Genomic DNA, 17,286 nt, shown 5'->3' with positions numbered 1-17,286 from the left:
CTCTCCTCACCCGCAGTTGACGACGCTCGCTCGCAACTCGCATCATCTCTCTCTTACTCGACGACGCCTCTATCGCCCTGCCCGACAGACATTTTCTCTGAAGTCTGCTCGCCTTGCGGCAGTGAGTTCTGCTAGGGTTTCGCTCGGTGGCGATTCCTGACGGTGATTCCTCTATTTCTCTATTTCCCGATGACGCTGCTCGCAGTCGTCCTCCTGTCAACGTCGCTCGCTTTTTCGTATTGGCAAATCCTGCAATGTTTCATAATCCTTCCACGAGGCTCTTGAAGGTGGCGGTGATCACACTTTCATTAAAAAGTTAGCTCGTTAAAAAACTTGGTAAAAAAGTGAGAAGTCTGCTCTTATTCTCACTGAGGTTGAAACCAATACTCTCGCGTTTTCTTGGCATTTTGCTTTAGTGGGGAAATTTCTTTATGGTCACCAAAAACTTGAGATAATTAGGAAAAATTTTGATGCTATGAAGCTATGGGGCTGTTTGAATATTGACTTACTTGATGATCGACATATATTTATTCAGCTCTCTCACGATACCGATTACACTCGTATTTTTTCTCGAAAAGTTATTAAGATCGACAACCATTTTATGAAAATTTTGAAGTGGACTGTCGATTTTGATTCAAAAGCGGAGTTCTCTATCATTACTGTTTGGATAAATTTTCTGGGGTTAAAATTACATCGTTCAACTTGGAAATTCTCTACTCTTTAGCAACTGCTTACGGTAAGCCTCTCAAGGTTGATAATCTTATGTTTGCTGTCACCAGAACCTATGTGGCTCGTGTGTTAGTTAAGAGAGATATCACTCAAGCAGCTCCGGATGAGGTATGAATTTGAACCACTCACAAGGGTATTGATAAAATGTTGAAATAAAACCACACTTTCCTTATTGTTTTCATTGTAGTATGTTTGACCACAGTTCTACTATTTGCTATCATCTAAGGCTGAATATTGCTAAAGATCAGCCACCTACCATCCCTGCTGAGAAGGTACAACCCAATCCTCTATCCAACACCGCAGTTTCTGATGAAAAACACCATACTATAGATACAAATCCAAACGTGCTTATACCACTCACTGTTGTTGAAGAATACTCATTTACATGCCAAGACACACGAGAGTGCTCATTTGATCTAATTAAAGATCAGCTGGTACAACAAATAGTTGCTTCTAATGTTCAACAACCTACACATGTCTGACACACTTTAGATCAATCCACTGATTAGGTGAGTCAATCTTCGGATAAGGAATGACAGTTCTATTCCAGGAGGAAGAAGAAGAACGGAGGTCAACTTGAGCTCGGAAACTTATTGGATGATATATTGGTTACTACTGACACTGACACTCATCTTACCAATTTATTAGTTGGCTTCTTTCTTAGAACTATAGGCAGAGACAAGGAAAAATTGGGTCACTCTCTAGCTACATGATATTACGTATTTTGACACTTTTGGTTTTTTCTTTAGGTCTCTCATGTAATTTTCTGTATTCTCTCTTTTTGGAATCATTTGCATGTGGTGGTTATCGTATGGGTGGGGTGCCATGCTTGGGCCCTCCCACACAATTTATCTGTATCATTATTTCTTTTTAATATATTAGCCTTTGAGCTTTCTCAAAAACTTTATATAAAATAGAAGCTAATAGATAGGAATAGAATGTCATAGGAAAATAAAAAAAAATTATAAGGAAAGGTAATATAAGAGGAAACGACTAGGATAGGAAAGGGAGGTTGGTAAGGAAAGTGATAGAAAGGGAAGGATCAACTAGGAAAGGTAGAAGGGTTGGATCGTGGTACCATAGCAGCTACAATACCGTGTCCAGGTAAGTTCCTGCGTTAGCCTTCGGAAAAAAAAAAAATCCTTTTTCACAAAGCAACTAAAAAATGCTTTTATTTTCACATAAATCAACCAATAGATATGCAAGAAAGTCCCTTCTTTTTAAGTATTAATAATAATGCAGAAAATTTGAAAAAAATTTCAAACCAACAATGCAATGTTGTAAGGAGAACAATTTTAAAAGCCACATGGAGCGAAAAATTGAAGGCAAAAGTAGTGATGGGGAAGACAAGTGCAAAAAACTTCGACTTGCGTCAAAATAGAGAATGCCCTATGGTGTGATATACTTTCTGCCTTTGATTTTTTATCGGTTAGGCGGGTAATTTCGTGGAGTAATTGAGGGCAGCAATGTCATTTTCAAAACCGTGTCATGGGACGAAGGCTTCACTCTTCGTTCGTAAAACCTCGGTCTGTGGACACAAATTTATAGAAAACACTCAAAACACAATGCCCAAACACCTCCTAGATGGATTTTCGAAATGGAAAGCAGTCGTGAAGCTGCCCCAAAGGCATCCGTTTTTTTTGTTGTGTAGGGAAAAATAGTTTGATTACAAAATATTATAGAGATAGGTATGATTGTTGTGAAAGGGAAAAAGAGATGATTGATAAGATAACAAGTTGTCAATATAACATCTCCCTAGAATTAACAAGGGGCACTTTTGTAAACTATCAATGTTTTTGCCAGATCAAGAAGATGAAGTTTTTGTATTCAACAATAGCATTCTATTGAGTTGTATTGCACCATGTTGTTTCATTAATTATATCATTGACAAGAGCAAGTGTAAAACTGATATTCAATTAATGAGAAAGCATTAACAAATGCGTAAAGTTTTGATTAAGATGGAAATTTAAATTTCAATTTCTTAATAAAATTTCTAAAGTACATGAAGAATCTTTGATTGGCATTTGATCAAGTAAGCTTAGGTAACTCATGAACAATCATTAGTAAATGTGCTAATTGACATGGTTCTGGAAGTGTTTGTGGGAACTATGCCAAATGAAAGAGATTAATTATTAATGGTTAATGAAGGTAAAGAAACACGTTGTTTACTCACTCCAATGCATGACAATTAAAATTGCATATAGATGAAAAAACATGACGAAATTTTGAAGTATGTTGAAAGGAGGATGATCCAGCATTAAATGTTAGTGAAGGGAAGTAAGAGTGAAGGAGAGGGCACAAGGAACATTTCTCATTAGTATTGGACTCTATTTGCTTCAACATTTCTACTATTATTCTTTGAGCCGAATCTCGGAGGGCACAGTGAGAGGAATGTAATGCTTTATAATGATTATGAATCTTTGTAAGACAATGAATACATAATATGTTGACATGAGGCTATGGGACATATTTTGTTGAGCTTTAATCCTCGACCTAATTTAAATCAACAAGAGCAAATAAATGAAAGAAAATAAAATACATAAAAACACATGAACCCAATTGATGCTTATTTTTTATTTTTTCCATAGTAAATTTCACTGTGATAGTGATGAAGTTTTACAAGAGAAATTCGTGGCTTTGGATTTTTATTATTACTTCATAATAAATTCGTAAAGCAATTCTTCCTTTATAATATAAACTTGGGCAACAGAACTTACATGTGAAAGTTTCCACACACAGCATTAATCAGGCTCCAGAAATTTACATATAAGACTTCTAAGAGAAAAAGTTTTTGAGCATGCATGTGCACTTTTTGGAGAGGGGAGAGGGAGAACCATCTATCATATGGAAAGAAGCACCTATATCTAAAGTCTAAAGTCCAAGACATAGAATAGCAATGAATCCAGAGTAAGAAACAACATGAGATGCTAGTATAGATGAGTGAGAATGTTGAAACAATCATTAAGTTTTCTTGAGGGAGATAGACTAACTGATCCAAAGGATGAAGCGCTAAAGGAAGTAGATGGTTGGATTGGTGTAGTGGTTTGTTGCAGTGGATGGAAAATTAAATTTCTCTCAGCAATGTTTTAAAGGATGGTTGATATGACTATAATGAGGTGAACATGGATGGTTTTGATGGCCATGATTGTGGTTGCTACCAGAATGGCCATTGCCCTCACCATGAATTCTTTATTCTATCTGTGCAAGTTAGTAGTACTATTGATAAGGGGATAATATGGGAGTGATTTGTTCGATTTGTCTCTTAATGGGCTCTGACAGTCATGGTTATCCTTTTGCTGAAGGAAATCTTATGCTAAAGAGTGTAAATGTGACAGACATTACTTTCTTGAAACTCATCTACACACACTACTACCACAACACCAACACACTATCACACATACCACCTAGACACCACCACCCAACCCACCCCAACCACCCAAAGGCCACCAAACACAATGCATATTTTATCCTAGAAAGAGGGTAACCCACACAGACCAACCATACTGGAAAATAGAGCATGCATAGAGGCCACAAATTAGAATAAGCTTCCCAACCTCCAAAATCAACAGAGATAAGCAAATTCCAAGTCTATTCATTTCAGAAGCCATAAATTCCAAGTCCATTCATTCCGGTGCCCATAAAATTTCTAGTCTATTCATTCTAGGAGCCACAAACCGAAAAAAAATTATGTCACAAAAACACATAAAGCCAGAGTAGAGCAAATGGTACTGTTGAAATTTAGAATAATGTGAAATACTTCAGAATCGCTTAATTTCATTGATATGAACAGGGTTATAAATAACCCTTACAAGAATCTTGTAATAGGAAAAATAATAAAAGAAAATGATATGAAAGGAAGAGTATAACACCTGATATCTCCAATAATTAATTCATATTAATTATTATGAGATATAGGAAATAACGTAAAACAGGAAAACAAATATCTCATTAATTCTAAGGAAATAATTTATTCTCTATTATAACTCTAATTCTAAGAAAATAATTTATTTATAAGAATAAATTATTTTCTATCATAACTCCTAACACTCCCCCTCAAGTTTGGAATGTATGTTAATAATTCATAACTTGCTGAGTAGTATCGAGGACTGAGAAGAGTTTAGTCGTTTTGTGAAAACGTCCGCTGACTGTTCTAAAGTAGACACATGAGTCAATTTTATTATTCCTTTTTGAACTTTCTCTCGTATGAGATGACAATCAATCTCGATGTGCTTTGTTCGCTCATGGTATATCGGGTTTGAGGCGATGTGAAATGTTGCTTGGTTATCATAAAATAAATTGGCAGGATGTGAATGCATGATCCTTAAATCTTGCAGAATTGTTCTTAGCCAAATAATCTCGCAGCAAGTAGTGGCCATGGACCAATATTCAGCTTCTGCACTGGAGCGTGATATTGTGGTCTGTTTCTTGGTTTTTCAAGAAATTAATAAACTCCCAAGGAAGATACAATACCCAGTAACTGATCTTTGAGTGTCACGACACCTAGCCCAATCTGCATCATAAAAGGCATTTAGTTGGGTTGAGTTTTCTGCTGAGAGGAAAATTCCTTGTCCTGTTGTTTGTTTTATGTAACGTAGAATGTGATGGGCTGCTTCTAAATGTGATACTCGTGGTTTGTCCATAAATTTACTTAAGACATTAACTGCATATGTCAAGTCATGATGTGTGATAGTCAAGCAGATTAATCTCCCAACTAGTCTTCGATATGATGATGGATCACTGACATATTCTCCCTCTGATTTGCTGAGAGATAAGTTTTGTTCCATAGGGAAAGTTGCTGGTTTTGCACCGAGGTACCCAACATCCTCGAGTATTTCAAGAGCATGCTTTCGCTGTGAAAGCACAATACCCTGATGGGATCGTGCAACCTCAATACCAAGGAAATATTTCAATTGTCCTAGGTCCTTTAATTTGAATTGGTTCTTCAAGAATATTTTGACATGTTCGATTTCTTGTAAGTCGTTCCCTGCAATGATGACATCATCTACATATATAAGAAGGGCGATGAATTTACCATTCTGGGATCGGACAAACAAAGAATAGTCTGCCTTTGATTGCATAAAATTGGCTTGCTTTAGAGTGGTGGAAAGCTTGATGAACCATTGTCGTGAAGCTTGTTTGAGACCATATAATGATTTGTGGAGTTTACAAACTCAAGTCTCCCCCTTTTTGTCCGAGGCCAGGAGGTAGTGACATATATACGTCTATGTCGAGGTCTCCATGCAAGAAAGCAGTTTTGACATCTAGTTGGTGAAGATGCCATTGCTTGGTTGAAGCTAACGGAAGAAGTAGACGAACAGTTACAAGCTTTGCTACAAGGGCAAAGGTTTCCTGGTAATCTAGCCCTTCAATTTGATTATACCCTTTTGCCACTAATCTGGCCTTGTAGCGTTCAACTGTTCCATCTGCATGAAGTTTGATTTTGTATACCCATTTGCATCCAATTGACATCTTTCCAGGCGGTAATGGTACAAAGGACCATGTGCCATTGATGTTGAGTGCATCAAGCTCTTCTCAGATAGCAACATGCCATTTTGGATCAGAAGCAGCTTCTACAAAGGTGCTTGGCTCCTTTTCAATTGAAAGAGCGGTGCTAAAAGCACGATATTTAGGTGATAATCTAGCATATGATAAGCGTTGGTTAATGGAATGAAGGTACTTGTAGCTTTGGCTGACAAGGAGTTCGATGTTGGGGGTGTCGTAAAGGAAGAGGAATACCAACATGATACTCACATAAATAGTTGTTCTCATTGGTCGTGGTGATGATATTTGTTGGTCTAGAGTTGTGTGTTATTCTGAGGATAAATTTAGAATGAGTGAAGGTGAAGGAGTCACTTGAGGGGGAATTTCGTTGTTTTGAGAAGATGAGATATCTTCTTGAGAAAATTCATGGAATGAAGGCATGTCAGTGTGAGTGGTAATGTGCGGAATTGAAACTTTATCTATAGCCAAAGAAGGGGATGGAATAGTGTTTTCATAGAAAAGAACATCTCGTGATACAAAAACTTTCCCAGTTGAAAAGTCAGACTCTATAGCCCTTTTGAGGGTATGGATATCCTAAGAAAAAACATTGAATGGCCTCGGGATCAAACTTGGTTGGTCGTTGACGGTGTGTTGAAGCAAAATAAAAACACTCAAACACGCTCAAATGATCATATGTGGGTTGTGTTTGGAAGAGCATTTTGAAAAGCCTTTCCTTGGAGAAAGGGTGTTGGTGTTCGATTAATTAGATAGGTGATAATTAGGATTGCATTTCCTCAAAATTTTTTGGGTAAATTAGCTTGAAATAATAAAGACTATGTTGAGTAGGTGACGATGTTTTCTTTCGGCTACGTCATTTTGTTGTGGAGTTGAGACACAATTAGATTGGTGAATGATGTCTTTGTTGAGATAAAAATTTCTCAATATAAATTCAGAACCATTATCACTTTGAATGATTTTGACCTTTAGACTAAATTGTGTTTCAACAAAGTTTATGAACTTGATGTATAAATGTGTATCTGGTTTATGGTTCATCAAATAAGTCTATGTACACCGAATATAATCATCAACAATTGTGAGAAAATACCGTGCTTCTATGATTGAAGGAACTTAGTATCCTCCCCAAATGTCAACGTGAATTAATTTAAAAGATGTTTTTGAGTGAATGGAACTAGTTTGGAAAGATGAACGAGTTTGCTTAGCCAATTGGCAAATTAAACAATAAAAAAATATTACAATTTTTTTTTCTATAATTGGGAAAGGAAACAAGATAGAAACTTTATTAGATGGATGACCTAGACGTTTATGCCAGAGATTTGGGGATGATGAAATAACAACAATGCATTTGTTCTTTTGTGAAGTATCAAGTTAGTAGAGTCCTCTTTTAGTTCTCGTCCCAATCATTTTCTTGGATTGTTGGTCATGTAGTACACAAGTGTCGTTATTAAAAATGACAAGGCATTGTGAATCAAACACAAATTTGCTAATGAAAATCAGATTTAATTTGAAGGAGGAGACACATAAAATATTTTGTAGAACAAAGTCAGCAAAATGAATATTGCCTATGTGTGTGACAGTTGCAGTAGTCCCGTTAGACAAGTGAACTTTTTGATTGATGACACTGAATTTTTTAGTAAATAGGTTGACTGAATATACCATGTGATCCGTGGCTCCTGTATCAAGAATTCAGCTTATTTCTTTGTCAAAAACAGAGGCACAAGATTTTACCTGAGATATCACTCATGACTGATGTACTGCCAACATGATTAGCCATCGAATTAGATTTGTTCTCTGCAAGTAGTGATATGAGGCTTTGATATTATTTGGCTGTAAGGGTGAATGATGCAGGACTCGTTGATGTATTGCTATCCGCATGGTTGGTTTTGGGAGCAAAATTTTTCCGTTCTGATTTATTGCCCGCTTGATTAGTCCTTTGCAGCTTCCTACAGTAATTGATGGTGTGTCCCTGCTATCCACAATAATTGCATTTGAGATGTGCTCGATATGTGTCTGAGGTATGCCTAATTTTGTCATATTTTCCACACTTTAAATGAGGATTTTTAGGCGTGAAAGCCTTCTCTGGTTTTCGTGCAATTATTCTTCACGACAAAAATTGAAGCTTCCGGCTGCGGCGCACTTACATTTAGATTGTTCATGCCGCGCTGCTTTTCCTCTTGGAGCGCGAGAGAATGTGTCTTGCTGACATTGGGAAGGGGATCCATGAGCAAAATTTATCCTCTTATACTAGTGTATGTTTCATTAAGCCCCATGAGGAATTTCATGGTTTTCTGGTTTTGTTGAAACTGCATCGCTTCCTTCATGGTAACACACGTGCATTTAGGAATGTTATGGAGATTTTGAGCTTGGTGTAATAAGCTCCAAATGTCATATCGCCTTGCTTGCAATCGTGGATGGTTTCTTCGACATGGAAAATATGAACGCTGTTGGTACGAGAAAAACGTTCTTTCAAGTCGAGCCAGATTTCATGAGCACTCTCGTTGTATATTATACTTGCTCCAATGTTTTCTGCAATTGAATTAAACAACCATGCCTTGACAAGGTTGTTGCAGCGCCTCGATTATTGGAGTTCTGTGGTGGACGTTTCTGGTGGTTTTTTGACGGTGTCGTTGACAAAACCTTCTCTGTTTTTTATATTGAGAGTATGTTGAGAGCCATCAACATGACACGACTCTAGGAATTGTAGTTTTCTTCATTCAGCGGCTGCGTACAAGCACGAGACCAGGTTGATCTGAATAGGGGAGATAGAATGGGTCGTTCGGATTATCGAATTTGCTAGATTCAGGCTTTGCTGAATTTTGCGTTTTGTCTGCCATGCGTTTTGACTTAGAAAGAAGATAGATTAGGTTTTGGCGTGGAAGAGGAGATGGTAAGACTCAAAATCGTGTTTGCTCTGATACCATGTTAAAACTCAGAATAATGTGGTGGAATAATCAATATTTCATTGATATGAACGGAGTTATAAATAACTTTTACAAGAATCTTGTAATAGGAAAAATAATAAAAGGAAATGATATGAAAGGAAGAGTATAACACCTGATATCTCTAATAATTAATTCATATTAATTATTAGGAGATATAGAAAATAACGTAAAATAAGAAAACAAATATCTCATTAATTCTAAGGAAATAATTTATTTACAGGAATAAATTATTTTCTATCATAACTCTAATTCTAAGGAAATAATTTATTTATAAGAATAAATTATTTTCTATCATAACTCCTAACATTAGCCACGAATTATGCAGTACAGTTGAGTTATAATTGATGATGATATTAGATGTTTTGTAAATTAATCTGAGAGCTTCATCATCAAGATGAATCTGCGCCGTTTTTCTCATTCAGTTTTGCTCTTAAGAATGGGGAAGAAATCTGTAAGTGTACGACAAAGACTTGCCAAACCATTTCTAAGGCTTTTTGAATACATGAATATGATTTTCTTTTTCTTTTTTTTTCCCTCATGCTGTTTGCTCTTTGCAGCTTGCTTTAGTGTTCATGTTCGAGGATCCGAATACGTTTCTTTGCTTGGTGCAAATGAGGTTGATTACTCTTTCATGGGATTACCAGACTTGGATTCCTGAGAACTCGCAGCTGCTGTGGTGAGGATATAATGCATCCATTGTTTGGTAACATCATATCTCAAATTTTTTTAAAGGGAAATTTACACACGATTCTTATATAGTTACATATTTAAACACCCAAAATTTGGTATTTAAACTTATCAGACCTTGGTGCTATAAACTTATGCATAAAAAGGTACATTTAAAAAAAAAAGGACACTGATGGTAGTATTTTTAATATGATGTTAAAGATTTGAGTGGTATGCATATAAATATAAATGTTTAGGTGTTGGATAAGTAAATACATAAGAATTGTGTGGTATACATGTAAATGCCCCATTTTTTAAATGATTAATGCTACTGTGCTCAAGAGTGAGCCCAAACAAGGCCAAAAGAAATTTGCATTATTAACATGTCACATATCATCCATACAATGGCTTCAGAATTTTGTCGTAGGCTCTGAATTGAATAGCATGACTTTTTTTTTTCCCTCTAAAATTGATCTTGCTGCTGATTACAGGCATATATTGAAGACATTTTTTTTTCAGTGGGTTTATTGGATTGCTTATTTTTCTTTTATGGACAAGTTATGATTTGTGGGTTCCATCTTCTTGTTCGCTTCTTCTTTGTAATGTTGCCTATAATTAAGTATGTTTATGAAGTTTTGAGGATATTAATGGATTGGATTACTTTTTTGGGCTACCTTTCATATCATTTTATTTCCATTATTTTTCATTTTACTTCTTATATGTGGTTTTTTTGGGTTGTAGCTTCTCTTCTAGTTGAATTACACACATGCGCGCGCGAGCACACACACACAAGCATATATACTCATACACATATACATATATATACATATACATGTATGTATGTATCTATATACGCGTGTGTGCTCAACCTGTTGGTTGAGAGCAGCTTCTTTAAAGGTCGTAAGTCCCCTCAGATCACGGGTTCAAATTCCTCAGTGTAGGATATGATACTTGAACATTTAACTCATTAGGGGTTACTGGAGGCTCGTATAATAGCCTCTGACAATTCCTTTATATATATATATATACACACACATATACGCGAACCAGGTTGGCTATTTGGTTTGGCAGAATGTGTAAGACCTCCTAAGATCCCGGGTTCGAGACTGTCTGGGACAGTGCACGGGTGTAACACACTTTGCGATACATCTTTCTATTTTTTTAATGCACACACACACACTCAAATCTGATTTACGAATTGAATATGATTTGGGTTAATTAACTAAAGTGACGATTTAATCTTACATATTATACTCGTATCCATCTTTTTATTAAGGCATGAGAGATTGGCACCCTCAAAGTAAAGTTTGTTATGAGTTTCCTAACTCTTATTGACAAAAAATACACAAAAGGTTAATAGTAATGCCTTTACTAATGAGAGCTTCTTTGATTTTAAGCCATATTATATAGTTTTCCAAATCTGTAAAGCAAATTTTAAGTAGTATCTCTTAAACCAAACCAAATTGAACCAATCCACTTTTGGGAGGGCCTCGTAGTCAAAAAGATGAGCAAACTTGTGAGAGTAATGATCCAGCTTTTTTCAAATGCAAGAGAAATGATTATCCGCAATTGCAATATTGGTAATCTTGCACATACATTGAGGGACATTAGAGTAGGATATAAATGACCAATCCCCCTTACAAATAATATCAAAAATTTTGGTGCTGAGAAGTAAGATTTTCCTGCCATGTATTTTATGAAGAGAAGATCTGGAAACCCAGATATAAAAATAAATGAAAGAATATGGTCAAAATTAACAGAAAAGGAGTGACAACCCTTTATTCTTACAGCAGTTTTAGTACAGACTCTCCAGAATGAGAAATTTGGATATAGTCCTGGACTAGAGTGACCCATAATGATTAATGCACCACTTGGAGAGATAGGAATTAGATTTATAGAGAGAAGTTTTAGGATTTTATTCATAAGAGAACATATGTACCCTTGATTCCTAGCTTGAATCTTTAATGTCCTACTTATCAGTTTGTTTGGTATAAATTATATTGCATAAGTGGCTATTGTTAAGCTTAAAAAGAGAAACTAAAATACAATGGTTATGTAACATGATCTATTGTTTGATGGGGCGCCTAGCCATATTCAGATTAAAATATGTAGACTGATGTATGTTAAACTAACACGCTGTTGTCTGTCATTATCAAGTTGATATATAAATATTCATAACATGCCTAATTGACAAGTGTTATTTATCATTCAGATTGATAAATAATTGTTTGGTTGCTCGAGAGGATGAAGATGTAAGATGAGTAGGGGTGTAAATGAGCCAAGCCGGCTCGAGCTCGGTTCATTAACGAGCTCACGGGTATCGAGCCACGAGCTCGTCGAGGCTTGGGTCGCTAGCTCCCGAGCCAACTTGATTAGCCTACCGTTAGTCTTCTCAATGCATTTTCCAATAAGCTGTAGCTGCATCATCCTCCTCCTTCCACCAATACCTTCTGCAGCAAGTGCCATAAAAATTGAATTTTTAGTTCGAGCTTGCAAGCCGCCTCTCGAGCCAAGCTCGAGCTCATATTCTAGCAGATGAGCTTTGCTCGACAAAGACATGGCTCGACTTCACACCCCTAAAGATGAGTATCATGATTTAAGTGAGTTGATTTGGTTGAGTCTTCATATATTAAGCAGGAATTTTATCTTAGAGTTTTACTATTCCGGCATCTGATTTCTTATTCCAATCGTAAATAAAACGTGTTTCATATATTAAAAAGTGGGTAGGTCGGGGTGACACGTGTATGCTCTCGCTGCCCTTACTGTTAAGTGATGCCATTTTTAATGGGTTGTTGGTACTTGGCCCTTCTGTGATTTTTTGGCATGTGGACCGGACTACACATGACTACTTTATATCGTGGTTGGTTGACATTCGTGCATGCAGCTTTGAGTGAATATACTATATGACACGTATTAGTTAACAGTACACTTTGGACAGTGATGGATTCAGAATTTAGTTATTTTGACAGAATATTTATTTTTTATTAGATATATTTTAGTTCCTTGTAATATATATGGTGCATGTAGGACAAGGATACTTGGGTTAGTTGAGCCGGTTGGTGGAGGCCAATATATATATATATATATATATATTGTTAGATAATCTGTCGGATGAATTTAAAATATAATATAAAATTATAATGCATTTGTAATTTATTTAAATCCAATAAATAAAAAAAAGTAAAGTCCTGCATTGATATTACACCGAATCAAATAAATTCAAAATATTTTAAATAAAATATATTATATTTTGACTTAAAACTCATTAATGGCTTAGTTTGTTCTTGGATGAACAGAGAGTTTATTAAATGAGCTAATTGATTTTATAAGAATTAAAATTATTTGCTTAATTAAATAAGCCAATCCTAATGTACGCAATCTACAAGCAAGTACCTTTTGATGAGAAAAATTTGCGTATGTAACAAGTACGCAGGGCTGCGTACATTTGGGTTATAGGGAGGTTACAGGGAGGTTATATGAAGGTTACATGAGTATAACACGGATGTAGCCTCCCTATAATCTCCCTATAACCCCTAAATGTATGCAGCCCTGTGTGCTTGTTATGTACGCAAATTTTTCTCTCTTTTGACATTCTGGAAGAGAAATTTTATCTGAAGATTGCAAGAATCATTACCGCTCAACTATAAAAATGATTATATACAAATGAGAAGCACAATTATAGCTGAAAAAAAAAATGTAAAAGCTAAAAAGTGAAGAAGTTCTTCCTATTTTAGTTGAGGCTTAAGCCAGTTCTTCATGCTTCTTCTTAGTTTCATCATAAAGAAGTTAAGAGGATACATTCATTACTTCTAACTTAGTTTGTAATATTTGACATAGGAGTGACAGATTGTTAAAAAATCAACAAAAATCCTTATTTATCATTGTGGTGAAGATGGAAATTTATAAGTAATTAGCCCTCTGAGGTTAAGAACCTCCTTAATTATTAGTTCAGCTTTGGTTTAATGTAGGTTTTATATGTGGCATTGATATGCCCTAGTTATGATTAATGTGGCACAACAACAATCTTATATCAACTTTTACAAATAATTACAAACACAATAAATGACCTCAAATGGAACCCAAGTCACTTTGACATTTGAATTAAAAATTTTCTCCCATTTCAATTTTTATTTCTTAAATATTTTTACACAACATGAAAGCTTGTCCTACAATTCAATGAACCACATGCACCACATTACCTATGCATGAAAAAAAATATATTTTACTTTTCAAAAATAATTTTGGAGTGATGCGAAAAGGAATGGCGATTCAAAAGGAAAAAAAAAAAAAAAAAAAGTTAAAATAACATATTAGTGTTGATCCCGAGAAGATCCAACGATTTAGAAGAGATGAAGCACGACAAAAAAATGACCCACCAACAAAAACCAAGAGGCCCACTTATCTGATCAGATATAGCCATCTGAGCCAAGTCTGAAAGCTCACCGAGCCATGATAATGACAAAAAGAATGATTCGAGTTTGAACCAATCAGACTAAAACAAACCAGATAAACATCCAAATTGACCATTACAAGAATGTCGAGCGAAGACATCAACTTACCTTCATGTTAATCTGACTCGGGGAAAGGGTCTCATTCCTCAATATCACCAACCATCCCATGAACGCCCCCAAGGCTTCTCATAAGGGACCGATAATCGGTGATAAAACAAAATCTCATAATCATCCTAAAGGTTTCCCTCATCGATGAATGAGCTATATATCTGGTTACGATGATGAACCATCTGCTTGATAGCCTAGTTTCATTTTGTCGATAGGCGCTCCTCATTCAGGAAATCAAGGTCGATAACATACTAAATCAACTGATCGATAAAGCCTAGCCGATTGAGTTAGTTCCACCGATCTGAAGTGAATCAAGCCCAACCAACCAATAACACCGGCTAAGCCTAGCCGACCGAATCGACCTAACCAAGCCGAAGTCATACTAGCCCAACTGATCGAGTCAGAAGGCAACTGAGTAAAAAACTCATATATGTAAAATACCTAGAATATCATGTACAACCCATTAAATCAGGTGCATAAATGTAATATCATTATATTATACAATTCCCTAGAAATGAAGAGACCATTTTATGAGAAAATGGTTAATAGATAAGATGTTTTACTGTTCACTCCACTTTCTCTCGATGACTCTTTTTTTTTCTTACGCTCTATTCTTTGGAATGTGATTTACAGATAGATCCAAATTCAACAGATATATAAATAAATAAAAATTGTGTGATATGTATGCAAACACCACCTTTTTTCTATTCACGACCTTCACCAATAATCTAAACAAGAGCAGGAACCATCCACGAAGTGATGAAACCGGTGACAATCCCTCACAATCACCTTCCTGCCGTAGCAGGCAGAAGCCAATTTCAAAAACAAATGGCAATCCTCACAGACCCTTAAATTCTTAATTATCCGAATAGTTGTTCCTTCCTCTGTGCTTATCAAGCCAAAAGCCAGAGCCAGCTTCTCACTGTGATGTATAAGCCCATTCTTATGCCTCCTATCTCCTCCTTCCTCCAGCAACTCCAAGCTTCTCCATGGATCGTATCCTAATCTCCCTGCCACCCTATACAGCATCTCATAAATCTCCCCGCAACGAGGATGATTTCGATCCCCAGCGAAGAACTCATAAATCTCATTCCTCACTTCAACCGAACTACATCCGGGCCTCTTAGCAATCCCCCTCTCCTTCATCAAATTCCTCACGCTTTCTGCATCCTCCCATCTCCTATTTGCCGAGTAAATGTTCCACAGAAGCACATAGTTTCCACAGCTCTCAGGCTCTAACTCAACAAGATGGCGACCAACCTTCTCCGTGAGCTCAACATCACCATGAATCCTACAAGCATTAAGCAGCGAAGACCATAACACAGGAGTTGGCTCCATTGGCATGTTCAAGATAAGCTGATATGCATCATCCAGCTTCCCTGCCCTGCCAATTAGATCAACAACGCAGCCATAGTGCTCCACCTTAGGACTCAATCCTAACTCTTCTTCCATCATATTGAACCATCTAAGCCCTTCTTCCACCAAGCCCTGATGAGCACATGCCTTCAAGAGCCCAACTATGGTGCAATCATTTGGCTTGATTCCTTCCATTCTCATGTAGTTGAAGACGCTGAATACTTCTTCGGCCATCCCATGCATCGAAAGAACCTCAATCATAGTGCTGCATAAAAATGTATCCTTCCTTGGCGATTGGTCGAACACAGTCTTTGCATCCTCGATGCAGCCACATCGACCATACATATCGATGAGAGCAGTGCTCATCTGAAGGTCGATGGCCATGCGTTGCCTCTTGATGTAGCTATGTATCCATCTGCCAAGATCCAGAGCACCTAGATGGCCGCAAGCTGGCAACACAGCAGTTACTGTAACCTTATTAGGCCTAAACTTTTTAGCCCCTTGCATTTTTCTAAACAGCTCTATAGCTTCTGAAAAGTATCCATTTTGGACATAGCAAGCAATGACAGCATTCCAAGAGACTAAATCTCTCTCTGGCATTTCATCAAAAAGCTTCCTTGCTGATTTACAGTTGCCAACCCTCGCATACCCTGATATCATGGCATTCCAAGAGACAACATCCCTCTTTGGCATCTGATCAAACACCTTCCTTGCCATGTCCACGTCACCCAACTTGTTGCAGTGCATATCAACCATAGTATTCCATGAAGAAATATTCCGATCACGTGAAGGTATTTCATCAAACAGTTGCCGTGCAGCATCAAAATCATGGCTGTGAATAAACCCTACAATTGCTGTGTTCCAGAGAACAGAGTCACGTGTGCGGCAACGATCAAAGATGGACCGCGAGAGGGTGGGGAGGCCAAGAGCAAAGTAGAAGCGGATGAGTGCAGTGGCAATTGGGAGGTGATCAGTGAGCCCTGTCTTGAAGGCTAGTACATGGGCATCGAGGCCGGCGGGAATGGAGGACGCGAATGCAGCGGAGCGGAGGAGCGGCGGGAGAGTGGAGGAGTCGATGGGTACGGAAAGGGAGCGTAAGATAGAGTAGGCTTCAAGGGCGTGAAGGTGGAAGCCGGAGTGGGAGAAGGAGGAGAGAAGGGAGTTGAAGGGGAAAGGGGAGTCGGGAGAAGCGGAGAGGGAGCGGAGGAGCAAAAGAGAGGATGAGGTTGAGGAGAAGTGGAGGAGGAGATGGGAGAGGACGGTGTGTCGGCGTAAGAGGCCGGTCTTAAGGGAGAGAGCGTGGAGTGCACCGAGGTTGAAGGCTGTGGGTGAGGAGCTTAGGGAGGAGACGAGCCATTGCTCGGAAGTGGTTAGGGTTAGGGTTTGGGTTTCAGGTGTGTTTAGGTTCGAGTTGTGCTTTGGAAGGAGGGGAAGTGGAAGAACGGGAGGGTTGCAGGCCATTGTTGCATTTCCGAAGCGCAAGGTTATATTGCTTTTGTGAAGTAATCTATAAATAAATAAATAAATAAATAAAT

At 37.3% G+C, this 17,286-nt stretch overlaps 1 protein-coding gene across 1 annotated transcript in view; it reads right to left on the bottom strand.

Moving 5' to 3' along the window:
• Window positions 1-15,047: 15,047 nt before the first annotated feature.
• LOC110026776 (pentatricopeptide repeat-containing protein At3g62890-like) overlaps window positions 15,048-17,286 on the bottom strand; it is a 4,622-nt gene continuing 2,383 nt past the window's right edge. Inside the window, exon 4 of the mRNA XM_020727887.1 lies at window positions 15,048-17,258. Within this exon, the coding sequence (XP_020583546.1) occupies window positions 15,113-17,258 (2,146 nt within the window). The 3' untranslated portion in view covers window positions 15,048-15,112. The remainder of the gene's footprint in view (window positions 17,259-17,286) is intronic.

Source organism: Phalaenopsis equestris, unplaced genomic scaffold (assembly GCF_001263595.1).
Source record: "Phalaenopsis equestris unplaced genomic scaffold, ASM126359v1 Scaffold000400, whole genome shotgun sequence".
NCBI classification, from domain to species: domain Eukaryota; kingdom Viridiplantae; phylum Streptophyta; class Magnoliopsida; order Asparagales; family Orchidaceae; genus Phalaenopsis; species Phalaenopsis equestris.
Note: the sequence above shows the minus strand (reverse complement) of the source record. Positions and strands in the feature narration are given on the sequence as shown.